The sequence below is a fragment of the Bufo bufo genome, chromosome 4 (genome assembly GCF_905171765.1).
Source record: "Bufo bufo chromosome 4, aBufBuf1.1, whole genome shotgun sequence".
Classification (NCBI taxonomy): domain Eukaryota; kingdom Metazoa; phylum Chordata; class Amphibia; order Anura; family Bufonidae; genus Bufo; species Bufo bufo.
In genome coordinates this window covers 391,384,440-391,403,425 of record NC_053392.1, presented here as the reverse complement: position 1 = coordinate 391,403,425, position 18,986 = coordinate 391,384,440, and the positions used below count along the sequence as shown (strand labels likewise).

Sequence of the window (18,986 nt, the reverse complement as noted above, 5' to 3'; positions counted from 1 at the left end):
ATTGTAAGTCAGGACGGATCCGTTTGGCTCCGCATCCATCATAGGGGCTCAACACTGGAAAAAAACGCTTCAGTTTTGTCCCCATTCATTGACAATGGGGACAAAACGTTACTGAACAGAACGGAATGCTCCAAAATGCATTACGTTCCATTCTCATACCGGAGAGCAAACCGCAGCATCCTGCAGTTTGCATTCCGCCCCAGGGATGCGGAGCAAAACGGATCATGACCCACAATGCAAGTCAATGGGCACGGATCCGGCATTTCAATGCATTTATTTTTTACTGATCAGGCATTTTAAAGACTGACCAGGATCCTGATCAGTCTTAGGCCTCTTTCACACGGGCGTTGCGGAAAAATGTGCGGGTGCGTTCCGGGAAAACCCGCGATTTTTCCGCGCGAGTGCAAAACGTAATGCGTTTTGCACTCGCGTGAGAAAAAATGTGCATGTTTGGTACCCAAACCTGAACTTCTTCATAGAAGTTCGGGTTTGGGTTAGGTGTTGTGAGAAAAGGTGCGGGTGCGTTGCGGGAACATGCGCGATTTTTCCGTGCGAGTGCAAAACATTGTAATGCGTTTTGCACTCGCGTGAGAAAAATCGCGCATGTTTGGTACCCAAACCCGAACTTTTTCACAGAAGTTCGGGCTTGGGATCGGCGTGAAAATCACTGCTCATGTGAACAGCCCCATAGAAATGAATTGGTCCTGATTCAGTGCGGGTGCAATGCGTTCAACTCACGCATTGCTTCCGCGCAGAAAACTCGCCCGTGTGACAGGGGCCTAAGGGTTCCCACGCACATAAATTTGGCTCTGGTGTTTTTTTTTTTACTTAAAATGTCAGAATAAGCACAAGCGGTTTTTTTATTTTTTATATTTAAATTTTTTTGCCACAGTGGGGAGGAATTTATGATTCCCCTTACACCTCTTTTTGTCATATAAAAGTTGCAAATCACACAGATTTGTGACATTCCAATGCATTAGTGACTTTTCTAGTTGCAACCTGCATTTTAGGCCTCTTTTACACGACCATATGGCTTTTTCAGTGTTTTGCGGTCCGTTTTTCATGGATCCGTTGTTCCGTTTTTTGTTTCCGTTGTGTTTCCGTTTTTCCGTATGGCATATACAGTATACAATAATTACATAGAAAAAATTGGGCTGGGCATAACATTTTTAATAGATGGTTCCGCAAAAACAGAACGGATACAGAAGACATATGGATGCATTTCCGTATGTGTTCCGTTTTTTTTGCGGACCCATTGACTTGAATGGAGCCACGGAACGTGATTTGCGGGCAATAATAGGACATGTTCTATCTTTCAACGGAACGGAAATACGGAAACGGGATGCATACGGAGTACATTCCGTTTTTTTTTGCGGAACCATTGAAATTATTGGTTCCTATATACGGACCGTATACAGAATGCAAAAAACGGCCCGTAAATGGAAAAAAAAAACGGTCGTGTGAAAGACGCCTTATGCTGCACTCGAATTTCCTCTGCATGACAGGTAATTTATGATGAGTTCTGAACTAGGCTAGTGTCACACATAGGATTTTGCGGTGTTTTTGTGTTGTTTTGCAGTTTTTGGTGTATTTTTTATTGCTGGCATTTACTGGTGCACTTTTTAGACAAAAAAGGCCAGCTCCAGATGTTGCTTGGAAGTCTATGGGAAATATTAAAAGCAGGACAAACAAGTGTTTTTTTTTTTCTTTGTAGTTGTATTTTTTGCATTCTTGAGGTGCATTTGTTCTATCAATGGATTTTTTTTTTTCAAAATCTCAGCATGCACTGGGTCTGGCCCAGACCTCCTTTGTTTGTTTTTTTGTTTATGCTTTAAAAACACATGCATTTTGAGTTGCTGTTTTTTGGGCATTGTGTGGTGTTTTTTTTTTGTTGTTTTTTTTTGACCAATGCTATTTTCCCATACAACCTATAAGGTTTAACTTAAAGATAACACAATGACTTGACATAGACAAACAATGTGTACCTATGTATTACTTCTTATGTAGATATCCCTGAATTATTTCACAGTTTAAGACCACTTTTACACTTGTGTATATAGGTCATTGCATCAGTAATTGTAAGGCCGAGTTCACACGAACGTGTGTGACCAGTGCCCGTGCTGCGGCCTGCAAATTGCGGGCCTCAATGCACGATCGCCGGCCGTAGGTCAGCCGCATCGGATCGCGGACCCATTCACTTTAATGGGCCCGCGATCCGCCCGTTCCACAAAAAGATAGGACATGTTCTATCTTTTTGCGGAACGGAAGTACGGGATGCAACCCCACGGAAGCATTCCGTAGTGCTTCCGAGGGGTCCCGTTCCGTGCGGCCATTCCGCTATTCCGGATTTGCGGACCCATTGAAGTGAATGGGTCCGCATCCGTGATGCAGAATGCACACGGAACTGTGGCCGTGTATTGAGGTCCGCAATACGGCCACGGATCACACACGTTCGTGTGAACTAAGCCTAAGTCAAACCAGAAACACTACCTATAGAGAAAAACATATAATAAGGGAAAGATTTACACCTCTTCCTGGTTTTGGACCAACTTCTGGTTTCAATTTGCAAAATGCTGACCAAAATACTGCCATGTAAAGTAGTAAGTTGCTGGCAGACTTTACTCAATGCCAGAATGATTAGGCATGTTGGAATGCATCAGCCTGGTTCTTCTCTTCCCCAATTCCTGCCATATGGGGAGAATCAGAAGGCACCCACACACATTAAATCAGGGGTGGGGAACCTCCGGCCCGGGGGATCATTTCATGAGGCCTCCGGCCCCCTTCCAGAACATATTGTGAAAATGCTAATGACTGCTTCCATTATGGGAGAACTGCTCACAGCAAGGTGAGAACTGCACTGACTGTACTGGCCTTCCTACAGCCCTGTACTGTGTCCTGACACATACAGCGCCAGGATGTAGTGCACTTAGACGTGCACTATGACCTGACACTGTAAGTTTATTTATTTATTTTAAATGTCTGATTGGAGGTCTGATGGGGTCTGATCTGAAGCTGGGGGGTCTGATCTGAGGCTTGGGGGTCTGATCTGAGGCTGGGAGGTCTGATGGGGATGTGATCTGACGCTGGGGATCTGATCTAAGGCTGGGCAGGGTCTGATGAGGGACTGATCTGAGGCTGGGGGTCTGATCTGAGGCTGGGAGGTCTGATGGGGGTGTGATCTGATGCTGGGGATCTGATCTAAGGCTGGGCAGGGTCTGATGAGGGTCTGATCTGAGGCTGGGGGTCTGATCTGAAGCTAGGGAGGGTCTGATTGGGGTCTAATTTGAGGCTGGGAGGTCGGATCTGAGGCTGATGTAGGCTGGGGGGGTCTAATTTGAGGCTGATGGAGGTGGGGGACAGATCTGAGGCTGAGAAAGGGACAAAGGCAGGGACAGTTGCGAAGTAAGAGGCAGGGAGAGTGAAAGCTGGGTGAACCCCTCTCTGGCCCCCCCCCTGGGATGAGCTTGGCTGCCATTAATGCCAAATAAAGAACTAAATATGTAACATTCTGAACTTAGACTGCTATGTGTGGTCAAAATGGCACCTGTACTATATGATATATATTTTGCAGGTGCCATTTTGTGCTGCAAAAACACAGCGCTCTAGATTTTTTTAAATTGTAGCGCATTTTCTTTAACTTAGCCCTAATTCAATTACGGTATATGTTTGACCAAATACAGCAGTCAAATATTTAAGTTGAGAATTTTGTATGGCCCACGAACGATGTTACAAATATGCAAATGGCCCTCTGCAGCAAAAAATGTGCATTACATGGTTGGCCAATCCCACTGAAATCAGCGAGTTCTGCTGACATACATCTAGTTTGTATGGCCAGGCTTAAGGCTGGCTTCACGCACACTGTTTCCACTTTTTTGGGACATCCCTACACACATTTGGCATTTCTGTAGCCTGTATTTTTTCAATTTCTTAAAAAATGGAACATGCTCTGTGGTGGTGCTTATGGTGATTTAGTCCATGGACCTCATTAGTTATCTTTTAATATGGCTTAAAAACTCTTCAAAACTGTAAGACATTATTTAAAATTCACGAGAAAAACGGCATACGCTTTTTTTTTTTACTGCAGACATTTTACATTCCAATTTTAAATGCACAAACAAAACCCTGTGGGGATCCAACTGTAGTGATCAAGTACTGAACATAGCACATTCGTAATACCACTGGGTCATATTATAAGAAGAGAAAGAGACATTTTTCCTTGTTGATTTTTCACAATACAGGCAGCAGCTTGAAAATGAGAAGAAGAAGAGGGAAGTTGTTGAAAAAGAGAAGGAACTGATGATAAGGGAGAAGGAGGATCTCATGCTCAGGTTGCAGGAGTATGAAGAGAAGACAAGGAAGGCTGAAAAAGGTAAGCCAGAAAAGAGTTAAAGGATTTGTCCAGTACTTTTATATTGATGGCCTATCCTCAATATCTGATTAGTGGGGGTCTGACACCCTACACCCCTGCCAGTCAACTGTTCTGCAGTAGAAAAAATGTGGGTCAGATGCGGAGCGAAAATACAGTCAGGTCCATAAATATTGGGATGTCATCACAATTCTAAGGGTTTTGGCTCTATACACCACCACAATGGATTTGAAATGAAACGAACAAGATGTGCTTTAACTGCAGACTGTCAGCTTTAATTTGAGGGTATTTACATCCAAATCAGGTGAACCATGTAGGAATTACAACAGTTTGCATATGTGCCTCCCACTTGTTAAGGGACCAAAAGTAATGGGACAATAAGCTTCTCTGCTGTTCCATGGCCAGGTGTGTGTTATTCCCTCATTATCCCAATTACAATGAGCAGATAAAAGGTCCAGAGTTCATTTCAAGTGTGCTATTTGCATTTGGAATCTGTTGCTGTTAACTCTCAAGATGAGATCCAAAGAGCTGTCACTATCAGTGATACAAGCCATCATTAGGCTGAAAAAACAAAACAAACCCATCAGAGAGATAGCAAAAACATTAGGCGCGGCCAAAACAACTGTTTGGAACATTCTTTAAAAGAAGGAACGCACCGGTGAGCTCAGCAACACCAAAAGACCCGGAAGACGACGGAAAACAACTGTGGTGGATGACCGAAGAATTCTTTCCCTGGTGAAGAAAACATCCTTCACAACAGTTGGCCAGATCAAGAACACTCTCCAGGAGGTAGGTGTATGTGTGTCAAAGTCAACAATCAAGAGAAGACTTCACCAGAGTGAATACAGGGGGTTCACCACAAGATGTAAACCATTGGTGAGCTTCAAAAACACTAAGGCCAGATTAGAGTTTGCCAAACAACATCTAAAAAAGCCTTCACAGTTCTGAAACAACATCCTACAGATGAGAACAAGATCAACTTGTACCAGAGTGATGGGAAGAGAAGAGTATGGAGAAGGAAAGGAACTGCTCATGATCCTAAGCATACCACATCATCAGTGAAGCATGGTGGTGGTAGTGTCATGACGTGGGCATGTATGGCTTCCAATGGAACTGGTTCTCTTGTATTTATTGATGATGAGACTGCTGACAAAAGCAGCAGGATGAATTCTAAAGTGTTTCGGGCAATATTATCTGCTCATATTCAGCCAAATGCTTCAGAACTCATTGGACGTCGCTTCACAGTGCAGATGGACAATGACCCAAAGCATACTGCAAAAGCAACCAAAGAGTTTTTTAAGGGAAAGGAGTGGAATGTTATGCAATGGCCAAGTCAATCACCTGACCTGAATCTGATTGAGCATGCATTTCACTTGCTGATAACAAAACTGAAGGGAAAATGCCCCAAGAACAAGCAGGAACTGAAGACAGTTGCAGTAGAGGCCTGGCAGAGCATCACCAGGGATGAAATCCAGCGTCTGGTGATGTCTATGTGTTCCAGACTTCAGGCTGTAATTGACTGCAAAGGATTTGCAACCAAGTATTAAAAAGTGAAAGTTTGATTTATGATTATTATTCTGCCCCATTACTTTTGGCCCCTTAACAAGTGGGAGGCACATATGGAAACTGTTGTAATTCCTACACGGTTCACCTGATTTGGATGTAAATACCCTCAAATTAAAGCTGACAGTCTGCAGTTAAAGCACATCTTGTTCGTTTCATTTCAAATCCATTGTGGTGGTGTATAGAGCCAAAAATCTTTGTGTCGATGTCCCAATATTTATGGACCTGACTGTATATTTGTGACGGTATCATCTGTGTCACCGTCTAGTATTCCCTTCTTCCCATGTAATAGTACAGCCAAATAATCCACCGAGCAAATAAATCGCTATTATCGCCGGTATCGCCAGTATCGCCCTATAAGTCCATACATGAGCCAACGTTGAATGCTGGAAAACGTTTACTGGAAGCACACAGGCACTCAAACATACCATTTCTTTTATCCCCTGCTCCCATGCAAGGGAGACACCCACAAATAACATACATTAACCCATAACACAAAGGTTACAACCCACATAACATCCTCCCCTCTGCCTGTGATATAATTATGGTACACAATGGTTAACATAATTATCCCAGGCAGGACAATACACAATGTCCTCTGTCCTAGAGACAACCGAGGTGTAATTCTATTATCTCTCAGAACAAAGGGAAATCGCCAATACACACGGGGAGACAATAGGACAGACATCACTGTAAATATACAATGTCCCACCCTTTACAATACACATAGACATTTAACACAGGGCTCGACAAATCCCAGGCGCCAGGTCGCCATGGCGACCAGAAATTTAGTCCTGGCGCTTGGGTATTTGTCAGCCCGTTTTCAAAGGTGCCCGGGCGATGGGTGAGGAGCTGCCGTTCTGTCCGGAGGCAGCACCGTTTGAAACAGCTCCTCAGTCAGTGAGTCACAGCACACAGAGAGCGAGACACTGGCAGCAGGGAGGGGAGGGGCTCGGGAGGAGTGTAATCTGATCCTAGAGTGGAAGCTGCTTCTGCCAGCCCCTCCCCTCCCCGCCCACCAACCAATCAGAGCTGAGGCAAGGACTAGCAGCTCTAGGTCACTGACACAAGTACAGGATGGAGTCTAGAAAGAATCGAATGAGTCTCAGGTTAAAAGAATCTAAAGATCCGATTAGTTAGTGACTCATTCGATTCTTTGAGTTAAAAGAACAGGTTACACTGAGGCTGTCGGCTGATGCTTTTGTTGCAGCAGTGATCAGATTAAGGGACAGGAGCAGAGAGATAAAAGTGACAGGACACAGTTTAGATTACAGGTTGAATTAACCCTTTAGGATCAAATTGGCTTCTCAAGGAGATATACATGTTAAAAGGCATCCCTTCTTCTGTCTCATTCAGTAGCTATATAACTAAGGGTACTTTCACACTTGCGGCAGGACTGATCCGGCTGGCTGTTCACCCTGTCGGATCCGTCCTTCCGCTGTTTCGCCGGACCACCGCTCCGTCCCCATTGACTATAATGGGGGCAGAGCTCTGGCGCAGCAGGGCAGTACATGGTGAAAGGCTGCCGGACTAAAAGTACTGCATGTCCAACTTTTTAGTCCGGCGGCCTCTCACCGCGAACTGCCGTGCTGTGCCGGAGCTCCACCCCCGTCCCCATTATAGTCAATAGGGTCCGGGGACGGAGCGGCGGTATATGCAACATGGTATACAGCATTATTGGGGGGCTCTATGGAAAAGTGGGGGGGAGCACTATGGGGGCACCTACTGGGGGCTTTATGACGCGGCTCCGCCTGGCTCCTAACTTTTTTAGCTGGCTCCTAGATTCCAAGGAAATTTGTCAAGCCCTGATTTAACACATCCCAAAATGGCACGAATTAGACCAGGAATTCAAAAGTTAGTAAAAGTCTCTTTGGCCTGGCTGTACTCATGGCTTTTCTGTCCAAAACCTGTTCTACACTGTCTTTTGTCCTGGAGACAATTGAGAAGTGATCCACTTATCTCCCAAGGACAGAGGCAAGACTCCATTAGCCACATGGTAGCAAAAAAACAGCAAAATACATGAACTTATATAACTATGCAGCTATTGCATAAAACCGGTGCATTCAACATGGGACCGTAATCACATGGTAAGAGGCTGGCAAGTAGTCCTCTCCAAGTACTCGTGGCAAACTCAAAAGAGGCGAGTTTGTCACAATATTCATTAGAATGTAGTTTCAAGAACAATGGGGCTAAAGACCTGCAAAGCTTATCACAGTGGCTCATGGTGCATGGTAAATGTGTTGCATAGCTAGACACTTTTGTCTAACGTTATACCAACTTATTGGGGCAATTTAGGTGTAGTGGTTTTTCTTACAACTAGATATGCAAATTTGACCTAAAATGTGCCACATTGTCCCCAATTTTATTGCATTTTATGACAATCTCTAAGCACAGTCACAGTAGTAAATGTGTTCTATTGTATCTTGAAATTGAAGGAGGAACACTGCATTCTCTCCATTCTCACATTCTAAATAATGTCCTTTCTAAACATAAAAAAAAAAAATGTAATTTACATTTTTTCAAAGCTATGTGCACCTGAAGTTCACAGACTGGGTTTACACATAAAACGTATTTGTATAATAAGCTTGAAGAACTGTAGCGATAGTAGCTATATAAGCTAAAAGATCGGACCCATCAGGTTGGAAAATCAAGTCAGAATGGGACATCAGGTGGCATTCACATCCCTGCTATTTCTTTCTGTTCTGCTCTGTTTAAGGATCAGAACAACAAAAATGAGCGACGTTACGGTTTCAGCACATAGCTGACGTGAACGTTGCCAAACTGAACCCATTGACCTTAATGGTTTGGTTCAGAGGTCTAGAATTTAAGTGGAGAAAAATGTTCTGCATGCAGGACATTTTCCTCCTGCATTTTAAACAGAATCTGCGACAGAAGCCCCAATTGGCACCTCCACAGACTGATCATGTATCCATTGACTGTAATGTGTGAATTTACAGATCAGCAGTTTTCCACGGCTCTTGGGTCCATGGTGACGGTACAGAAGCATGCCCTATTTTTGTCTGCAATTATGCATCCCTCACGCACATTATAGTCTATGTATACCATCCATGTTTGGTCCGTAGTTTTCACATATCATTGCTAGGAGGCCTAGCAGTGTCTGAGGACTATGGACACAGAGGGCAAAAAAACACACACAGATTCTTCACGGACATCTTCTTGGATGAACCACTGACCATCTTGTCATGGATCATCATGGACACGTGAATGAGTCCTAACAATATATCATACAGTAGGATCACAGATGTGTGAGTCCGGCCTAAATCCAAACAAAGGATTTAATGTGAAAATGTAAATGTGTGAAAGGTGTAGTTTTTTCTGCATTTGTGTCTCAGATCCATACTTTGTTGTTAAACAGAATTATCAGAGCAGATTAGAAGAGCCCGTGAGCTGGAAGAGGAGAGGATAAGAGCTCAGTTAGAAGCAGAAAGACTGGAGTCTGAACGCATTGCTGCCATCCGTGCCAAAGAAGACCTGGAAAAACAAGCTGTTGACCAGATGAAGAGTCAAGAGCAGCTGGTAATACACAAATCCACCCTTCACTTTTAGGGCTCATGCACACGACTTTATGTATTTTGCGGTCTGCAAAAAATACAGGTGACATCCTTGTGCATTCCGTATTTTCCGGAACAGAACAGCCAGCCCCTAATAGAACAGTCCTATCCTTGTCCATAATGCGGACAATAATAGCACATGTTCTATTTTTTTGCGGAATGGAAATACGGACATATGGAAACGGAATTCACACAGTACATTTTTTTTTGCGGACCTATTGAATGAATGGTTCCGCATACGGTCCGCAAAAAAAATGGAACAGACAAGGAAAGAAAATACGTTCATGTGCATAAGCCTTTACCCGTCACTTTTTGTGGCCCAAGTCTACTGCCTGTAAGCCTAAAGAGTGTGATTTGTCACATATACAGTTAGGTCCATATATATTTGGACAGAGACAACATTATTTTCTAATTTTTGTTCTGTACATTACCACAATGGACTTTGAACAAAACAATTTAGATGCAGTTGAAGTTCAGGCTTTTAGCTTTAATTCAGTGGGTTGAACAAAATGATTGCATAAAAATGTGAGGAACTAAAGCATTTTTTAAACTCATCCCTTCTTTTCAGGGGCTCCAAAGTAATTGGACAAATTACATAATTGTAAATAAAATGTTAATTTCTAATACTTGGTTGAAAACCCTTTGTTCGCAACAACTATGGTTTTCAGTTGTTTGTTTTGTGGGCCTTTCCATCTGAAGTTTAGTCTTTAACAAGCTGGGTTCAGATCAGGTGACTGACTTGGCCATTCAAGAATATTCCACTTCTTTGCTTTAATAAACTCCTGGGTTGCTTTGGCTTTATGTTTTGGGTCATTGTCCATCTGCATTATGAAACGCAGACCAATCAGTTTGGCTGGATTTGAGCACACAGTATGTCTCTGAAAACCCCAGAATACATCCGGCTGATTCTGTCCTGTGCCACATCATCAATAAACACTAGGGACCCAGTGTCACTGGTAGCCATGCATGCCCAAGCCATCACACTGCCTCCGCCATGTTTTACAGATGATGTGGTATGCTTTGGATCATGAGCTGTACCATGCCTTCGTCATACTTTTTTCTTTCCATCATTCTGGTAGAGGTTGATCTTGGTTTCATCTGTCCAAAGAATGCTCTTCCAGAAGTGTGCTGGTTTTTAAGATGTTTTTTTTAGCAAAGTCCAATCTAGCCTTCTTATTCTTGAGGCTTATGAGTGGCTTGCACCGTGCAGTGAACCCTCTGTATTTACTTTCATGCAGTCTTCTCTTCATGGTAGATTTGGATATTGATACGCCTATATCCTGGAGAATGTTGTTTACTTGGTTGGCTGTTGTGAAGGGGTTTCTCTTCACCATAGTAATTATTCTGTGATCATCCACCACTGTTGTCTTCCGTGGGCATCCAGGTCTTTTTGCATTGTTGAGGTTACCAGTGCTTTCTTTCTTTCTTTCTTTCTTTCTCAGAATGTACCAAACTGTAGATTTTGCCACTCCTAATAGTGTAGCAAATTCTCAGATGGGTTTTTCCTGTTGTCGCTGATGTAGGGTGGCTTGTTTCACCTGCATGGAGAGCTCCTTTGATCGCATGTTTACTTCTCAGAAAAATCTTCAAAATGTAAGCACCACATCGCAAATCAAATCCAGACCTTTTATGTGCTTAATAGAGAGAGAAATAATGAAGGAATTGCCCACACCTGCCCATGAAACAGCCTTTGAGTCAATTGTCCGATTACTTTTGGTCCCTTCAAAAAGGGTGCCACATATAAAAGGAGCTGAAACTCCTAAACCCTTCATCCAATTTTAATGTGGATACCCTCAAATGAAAGCTAAAAGTCTGGACTTTATGTCCATTATATAACTATAACTTGAATATGTTTTAGTAACCAGGTAAAACAAAATTTGTCAGTGTCCAAATATATATATATATATATATATCTATCAGTATTGGTTCCAGAAAACCCCTTCAATGGGTGTGTCTGCTCAGATGGTCAGTTTACATATGATGTCAGTCTAAGTAGTTATATTCATCCCTGACTTATCCCTATCTTTAAAGGCAAGGGACGTCAAATTACAGGTGTCTTTAAAGGCAAGGGACACCTGTAATTTGACGTCGTCATAGCGGGCACATCTTGTGATCACCCTCACCATTGGCAGTCCTGGATAACTGGTGGCAACTATGGATGGCAGATAGAGAAATATCACTGTATTCACTTTATGACTACAGTAATTCTATTAGTAGTAAATGCCTCCTAATGTGTTTGTTTCGGTATGCTACACGAGTTTGCTGCCATCTATTGGACTTTGTAATCATTACATTCACTATCTCAGCTATATATGCAGTTTATATATAAATTCCACATATCGAATTGGTTAGCTTCCTGTAAAGCTTCAAGATCCAAATAATAGTGATTTGTATAAGTGCACCCAAACAGATCATAAAATTAATCTAAAGGTACCCCTTTTCTGCCTGATGTGAAAATATGCCACCATAAATGGTCACAGGATTGTTATGATTTTTCTTCTTGATATGTGAATGCCTATATTTCCTGTCACTATTCATTTATTTGCTTAGTTTCAGTGCATAAGATGATACTTGCACAGAGATGCCGTAAAGACTTTCCTTTGTCGTTGTCCTTTAGGCTGCAGAGCTAGCTGAGTATACAACCAGGATTACTCTTCTGGAGGAAGCAAGACGAGCTAAGGAAGATGAAGTTGGTGAATGGCAACTGCGGGTATGGAGCCACATTTCTTATTTTACACTATATACACTCTTTAAAATTATAATATGCACGCCCCCTAAACTTAGCCATTAGTCTTTTTTCTGACCACTTACTAATATGCTTTTATGTTATTTTTGGCTGTTGTGTATACTGTGCAATGTCCAGTGAGAAAGTGGATTACATTATGCAAATCCATTGTTGTTTGCTGCAAAAAAACTGCCTGTCATTGCCATAATTTGCATCTCATGTAAAGATGCCCATATATTTCAGATAGCTGTCAGCTGACCCACAATACATGCACCTTCTCACTTGGTTCAGCCAAGCATGCATGTGTTTTTAACTGGGGGAGGCTTATGCTTATCTTCCCAAGAAGAAAAGGATTGGGCATTTTGAATCCCAACTGCTCAATCCCTCTCCCTCCGACAACTGCTGGAGAGTCAAATGGTCCACGTACGCATAAGGTGGTTGGCCAGACCCAGCGAAATTGCTAGGTTCAACCACTATCATTAAAGGGGTTGTCCAGGATTAGAAAACATGGCTGCTTTCATCCCAAAACAGCACCACCCCTGTCCATGGGTTGTGTCTAGTATTGCAGCTCAGCTTCATTGGAGTCAGTGGGGCAGCACTGCAGTACCGCACACAGTCTGTGAACAGGAGCGGTGCCGTTTTTGGATTAGAGCAGGCATGTGTTTGCAGTGCTGGAGAACCCCTTACAACCTTTCATTCTAAATAGATTTTGGATTTGATTGAAATATAGAAACCGTAAGATGATGAACCCTGCAAAGGGATGCAAATAGACACGGCTGAAGCCTATTCACTAAGACCTGTTTCACACTGCCGGCACAGCCGTTCGACAGGCTGTTTCGGCATAGAATTTATTTGCCGGGTTGTGGTCAGATCACCGTCTGACCCCATTATAGTTAATGGGGCCAGACGGCATTCCAGCATCGTCCGGTAATGCCGGATCGGTAAACACTAGTGTGCAACTAAAGGAGCACAGCAGTAAAACACTTATTATTTTAAGGTTCATAGACAAGCTGAGATAACCATAATTTTTTTATAATCCTGTAATCAGCCAAATCCTGCAGTTTATGGCATAATTAACCATCAATCAAACGTTCTGAAATGTTTTTCTTCTTCATCCTGCTGCAGCTGGCGTTTGTGGTAGAATCTGCTAAAAGTACACTTAGACGATTGTCCGTAAATCTGTCAGCTGGTTGAGTACATCTGCTCAGGACAGATAAACCTCAATTTACTGTCCTGGATTTGTGTGCGGTAAATCAACCGCATATTACAGTAGTACCAGAAAAGTGGATGAGATTAGCTAATGGTATCCACGTACTGACTGAATTTTAAATCAGCAGCCAGTCAATTTGTGCTGTGGATTTCCACCATGGATTCCACGCTTTGGCAATAGACAGGGTGAAATCCATGAGAAATCCACATGTAATTCATGCAGATTTTGCCGATTATCCAGAGTAGGTGTACTCTAAAGGCAGCCATAAGATAGAACAGGAATCAGCAACCTTCGGCACTCTAGCGGCTGTGAAGCTACAACTCCCAGCATGCAAACATGTTTGGCTGTTCTTTTAACTCCCATAGAATGAAGCATTCTTTCTTCCGACTAGGACAAAAATATTAAACATGGCTAATTTCTTTTCAGATGATAATGGTCTAAATTTATCGGCCCGTACATACCCACAATTTCACCCAGACAGCCCCCTGTTATGCGCATTGGAGCATTTCATGCTCTCCTTTGCCCTGCGCTGAATCATGCAGGGCAGAGACAGTTTAGGGAGTTCCGATGACGTACCGGGCTCTCCATTGGGACTGCTAGGCGGAGGCTTCCGCCCAGCAGCGAGCCTGGTGACATCACCGGCACTGATGGGCAGGCTTTAGCTCTGCCCTGGCCTGTAAAATGGCTAGGGCAGCCCTATAACCAACCCATCAGAGCCGGTGACATCACCGAATACACTGCTGAGCGGAAGTCTCTGCCTACAGTGTGAGGAGGTAAACAAACAAACCCTTGCCCTGCGCGATCCAGCGCAGGGCAAGGGAATGCGCTCCGATGCTCATATCACAGGGGCCAGAGGGGTGAAAATGTGGGTATGTCCAGGTTCAGCTCTGAACCCGGACAACCCCTTTAAGTTTTGGTTGAAATCAACTTTAGACTAATGCGTATGGCCACCTTAAGGCCTCTTTCACACGGGCGAGTATTCCGCGCGGATGCAATGCGTGAGGTGAACGCATTGCACCCGCAATGAATCCTGACCCATTCATTTCTATGGGGCTGTGCACAAGAGCTGTGATTTTCACGCATCACTTGTGCGTTGCGTGAAAATCGCAGCAAGCTCTATATTCTGCGTTTTTTATGCAACGCAGGCCCCATAGAAGTGAATGGGGCCACGTGAAAATCGCAAGCATCCGCAAGCAAGTGCGGATGCGGTGCGATTTTAACGCATGGTTGCTAGGTGACGATCGGGCTGCGGACCTGATCTGTATTATTTTCCCTTATAACATGGTTATAAGGGAAAATAATAGCATTCTGAATACAGAATGCAAAGTAAAATAGTGATGGAGGGGTTACAAAGAAAAAATAAATTACTCACCGAGTCCACTTGATCGCGTAGTTGCGGATCTCTGTCTTCCTCTGTAATGTTGAGCTGCCGGCTAAGGACCTGTGGTGACGTCACATCACATGATCCAATCACATGGTCCCTCACCATGGTGATGAACCATGTGATTGGGCCATGTGATGATGAGCACAGTGACGTCATCAAAGGTCCTATTCCTGTGCACAGCAAAGAAGACAGAAGAGATGCCGGCTGCGCGATCAAGTGGATTAAGGTGAGTTAAATTATTAATGCATTAAAAGTATTACTAGACATGAGTGAATCGAACCCGATTAATTTGAAAACTTCTTTTACAATATCTCCTCCGTAGCACGCCAACATGTATGGTCTCCGCTGAGGCCTTGAAAACTTGCTTTGTCTCGCGTCTATGACATTACATTTCGATTTTGCGCATATAAATTTATATAAATTAAGGTTTCAAAATCTCATTAACAAAGCAGAGTTCAGCTTCAGATTTTGAAACCGTAATATATGCACATAATCAAAATGTAACATCATAGACGCGAGACGAAGCAAGTGTCTCGTTATTTGCAGCAAGAGTTTCACGGCCTCAGCGGAGCCAATACATTTTAGTGCGCTACCGAGGAGAAATTGTAAACAACGTTTTCAAACTAATCGGGTTCAGATTGAGTAATCCGAACCTGATTCGCTCAACACTAATTATTTCCATTTATTGTGTTTTAAAGGGAAAATGTCACCTGGATTTTGTGTATAGAGCTGAGGACATGGGTCGCTAGATGGCCGCTAGCACGTCCGCAATACCCAGTCCCCATAGCTCTGTGTGCTTTTATTGTGTAAAAAACTGATTTGATACATATGCAAATTAACCTGAGATGAGTCCTGTCCCTGACTTATCTCACATACAGGACTCATCTCAGGTTAATTTGCATATGTATCAAATCAGTTTTTTTACACAATAAAAGCACACAGAGCTATGGGGACTGGGTATTGCGGATGTGCTAGCGGCCATCTAGCAACCCATGTCCTCAGCTCTATACACAAAATCCCGGTGACAGGTTCCCTTTAAATTAGTTCATGTGTTAAACTTACTCCAGGCCCATAGCGTTAAACAGAAAAATGACCTTACTTGAACGATATCCAGGTTCAGTAGCTCCTGCATTCTGCCACTTACAAACGACAGTACTTTGTGTGGACTCCATATGCTTTTGACAATTTGAAATTCTAAGGCGCGGACTAAAGGAAATGCACATTGTTTGGTTAACAGGCAACAGAAGCTCAAAATGATCTCGTTCGGACAAAGGAGGAACTGCAGATGGTCATGAATACTCCCGCACTTCCACCTCCACCAGTATATGAACCCGTCAGGGAGTATGTCAACGAGCACTTGCCAGATGATGGAGTAGAATACAGTGCAGAATTCACCTATGACAATTTCCAAGACGACCGAAAAGAGGAGTCGCGTATCACTGAGGCAGAGAAGAATGAGCGTGTACAGAGGCAGCTAATGGTGAGTGCCGCCTTCTGAGCTATTATATTATTATGCTGAATGGATAGTTTTTTTTTCCTAATAAAACAATAGTTGGTTACTTTGTTTTGTATAGATGCCTCCAAGGGGTATTCCAGGATTTACAATATTGATAGCCTATCTTTAGGATAGCTCCCCCCACTGTATAGTAGACAGAGCTGGTTACTGCAGCACTGTGCCCATTAGCTTTAATGGGAGCAGCGCTGCAGTATCCAGTTTCATCTACTACACAAAGCTATACAGGAACAGCTTATTGGCTGGGTAGTATAAATTGCATTTTATATCATACAGTTGTAGCTCTATAGGAAGTCAAAAGAGGACATTAAATACATCTACATTTCTCTCACCAGGCTTTGACAAATGAGCTTTCTCAAGCTCGGGATGACGGCAAGAAGACACACAATGACATCTTGCATACACAAAATGTACAAATGGGCCGTGACAAATACAAGACCCTGAGACAAATCCGTCAGGGCAACACCAAACAGAGAATTGATGAATTTGAAGCAATGTAATGGACAAACACAGTCATTACACTATTAAGGATGTACTGAAGGGTCCATGTGTTATAACATTTTATAGTTGACTCATGATAGCTGCAAAAGAAAAAAAATGTTTTTCCTCCACTAGAGAGCTAGCAGGTCTTCATAGTTACCGGGGCCAAAATGCATTACGGCTGCCATATGCAACCGCAGCACATTTTTGCACCAATTATTTAAGATTAATAGTTTTTTTTGTTTTTGTTTTTAGAAATTATGTTTATGAAGCTACAATGAAATAATATTAATGTTATGGTGCCAAAAGGCTTGTCTTTGTAGAGAATTAAAAGAAATGTTTGTAAGGCTTGATTACAATTTGATCTGGTTAGCAGTTTGGCACCTGATTTATACACTGATGCCAATGGGTCATGTTTTTACTATTTTTTTTATGTAAATTGCATTGGTGTATGCCTGTAATTAAAGATTTCCGGGTGAATATTGTGCCATACATTTGATCTGTGTAATTTTCACCATCAAAAATCTGTATTTACTCCTGGCTGGGTAACATTTAACTGAGATCAAAGTTTTAAAGTGTTAAGAACTTCAAATAAAACTAAAACTATGTTAAACCGTTTATTACCATGACCTTGTGGGTGAATTTAGGGTTTTTACTGTAAGGCTACTTTCACACTAGCGTTTTTTATGGATCTGTAAAAACGCTTCTGTTACAGTAATACAACCGCATACATCTGTCATGAACTTCTATAACCATGACGGATCAGTCTTGAACTCAGACTTACATTGTGTGCCAGGAAGGATCCGTTTGTCTCCGCTTAGTCAGGCAGACAGCAAAACGCTGCAGGAAGCATTTTGGTGTCAGCCTCCAAAGCAAAATGGTGACGGAACGGAGGCAAACTGATGCATTCTGAACTGATCCTTATCCATTCAGAATGCATTAGGGCAAAATTGATCCGTTTTGGACCGCTTGTGAGAGCCCTGAACGGATCTCACAAATAGAAAGCTAGTGTGAAAGCAGCCTAATATTTAAGGACAGCTCCTTTCACAGTTATTAAGGTTCATAATAACAAAATTTTCTTAATAAGCACTTAGAGGCTTTGGACATCTTTGAATACATTTCTTTTATTATTGCACTGTCCAAAAGGTCTTTATTGAAACTTTTCAAGCATGGTTTCACATATGCAAGTGGCCCCTCAAGTTACAATATTAATTGGCCCAGTATGACCATTGTAAGTGGAAACTATTGTAACTTGAGACTATAACTATTTAAAACTAGTAACTTGTGCCAAAGCCTTAAAAGGGGTTATCAAAGACTATAAAAAGCTCCCCCATACGCCAGGCCCTTCATATTGAATATACTTACCTGGCTCCCCACGTCGCCGCTTCTCCCTGTGCGCAAATAAAAACACCCGGTGTTGGGGGGGGAGCAGCCAATGGCAGACGGGGACGATCCTGCCAAGCATCACCCACGATACTAGGGAGGCTCCTCCCAGTCACCGCCTGCCATTGGCTCCCCCCTCCGACACCGGATGTTTTCATTCACACACGGGGAGAAGCAGCAGCGGTGCAGGGAGCCAGGTAAGTAAATTCAGTGTGAGGGGCCCGGTGCATGGGGGAGCTTTTTATAGTCTTGGATAACCCCTTTAAAAATACATAACACTGTGGCTGCTGAGTAAATCACTTTCTATGATAAAGACAGGAACTTCTTCAGATGCTTGTAGAGTACACACTGTGCTAGAAAATAACATGGAGATGCCCTTACCTGGTGTTCAAAGAAGCAGCTCGTCTTGTTCTGTACTGACCGTTACCAGTGACATGTAGTGCTGCACTGTACTGACGAGAGGAGCTTCTAGACAGTCAACACAGGTGTTTTACCAGTGAAACGCCCATGATGAATAGGTGGATCTTCCAGCCAGTCACAGTGTCTGAGGTATTGTATGTTGATTTTGGCTTCGTTATCATTGCCCAGGAAGAACCATTGTACTGTAAGTTGAAAATATTGTATCCTGAGGCTGTTGTTAGTTGAGGGATCACTGTGTTGCAGACTGCTTTATCCTCTTCACAGGAAAATCCACCAGAAATGCTGTCTGACCACTCAGCCTGTAGCCCTGATCACTGGTCTCCTGAGAGCTCGTAAACACTCACTTGAGTTTCACATGGTCAGTATTTGT

The 18,986-nt window shown here is 42.9% G+C and overlaps 1 protein-coding gene across 2 annotated transcripts in view; it reads left to right on the top strand.

Moving 5' to 3' along the window:
- Window positions 1–17,431, top strand: part of EZR (ezrin) — a 64,603-nt gene extending 47,172 nt beyond the window's left edge. For both annotated transcript variants that reach the window (XM_040429239.1, XM_040429240.1), the window contains exons 10-14: window positions 4,239–4,369; window positions 9,306–9,466; window positions 12,119–12,211; window positions 16,058–16,300; window positions 16,669–17,431. In XM_040429239.1, coding sequence (XP_040285173.1) covers window positions 4,239–4,369; window positions 9,306–9,466; window positions 12,119–12,211; window positions 16,058–16,300; window positions 16,669–16,833 — 793 coding nt within the window. In that variant the 3' untranslated portion in view covers window positions 16,834–17,431. The remainder of the gene's footprint in view (window positions 1–4,238; window positions 4,370–9,305; window positions 9,467–12,118; window positions 12,212–16,057; window positions 16,301–16,668) is intronic.
- Window positions 17,432–18,986: the final 1,555 nt, after the last annotated feature.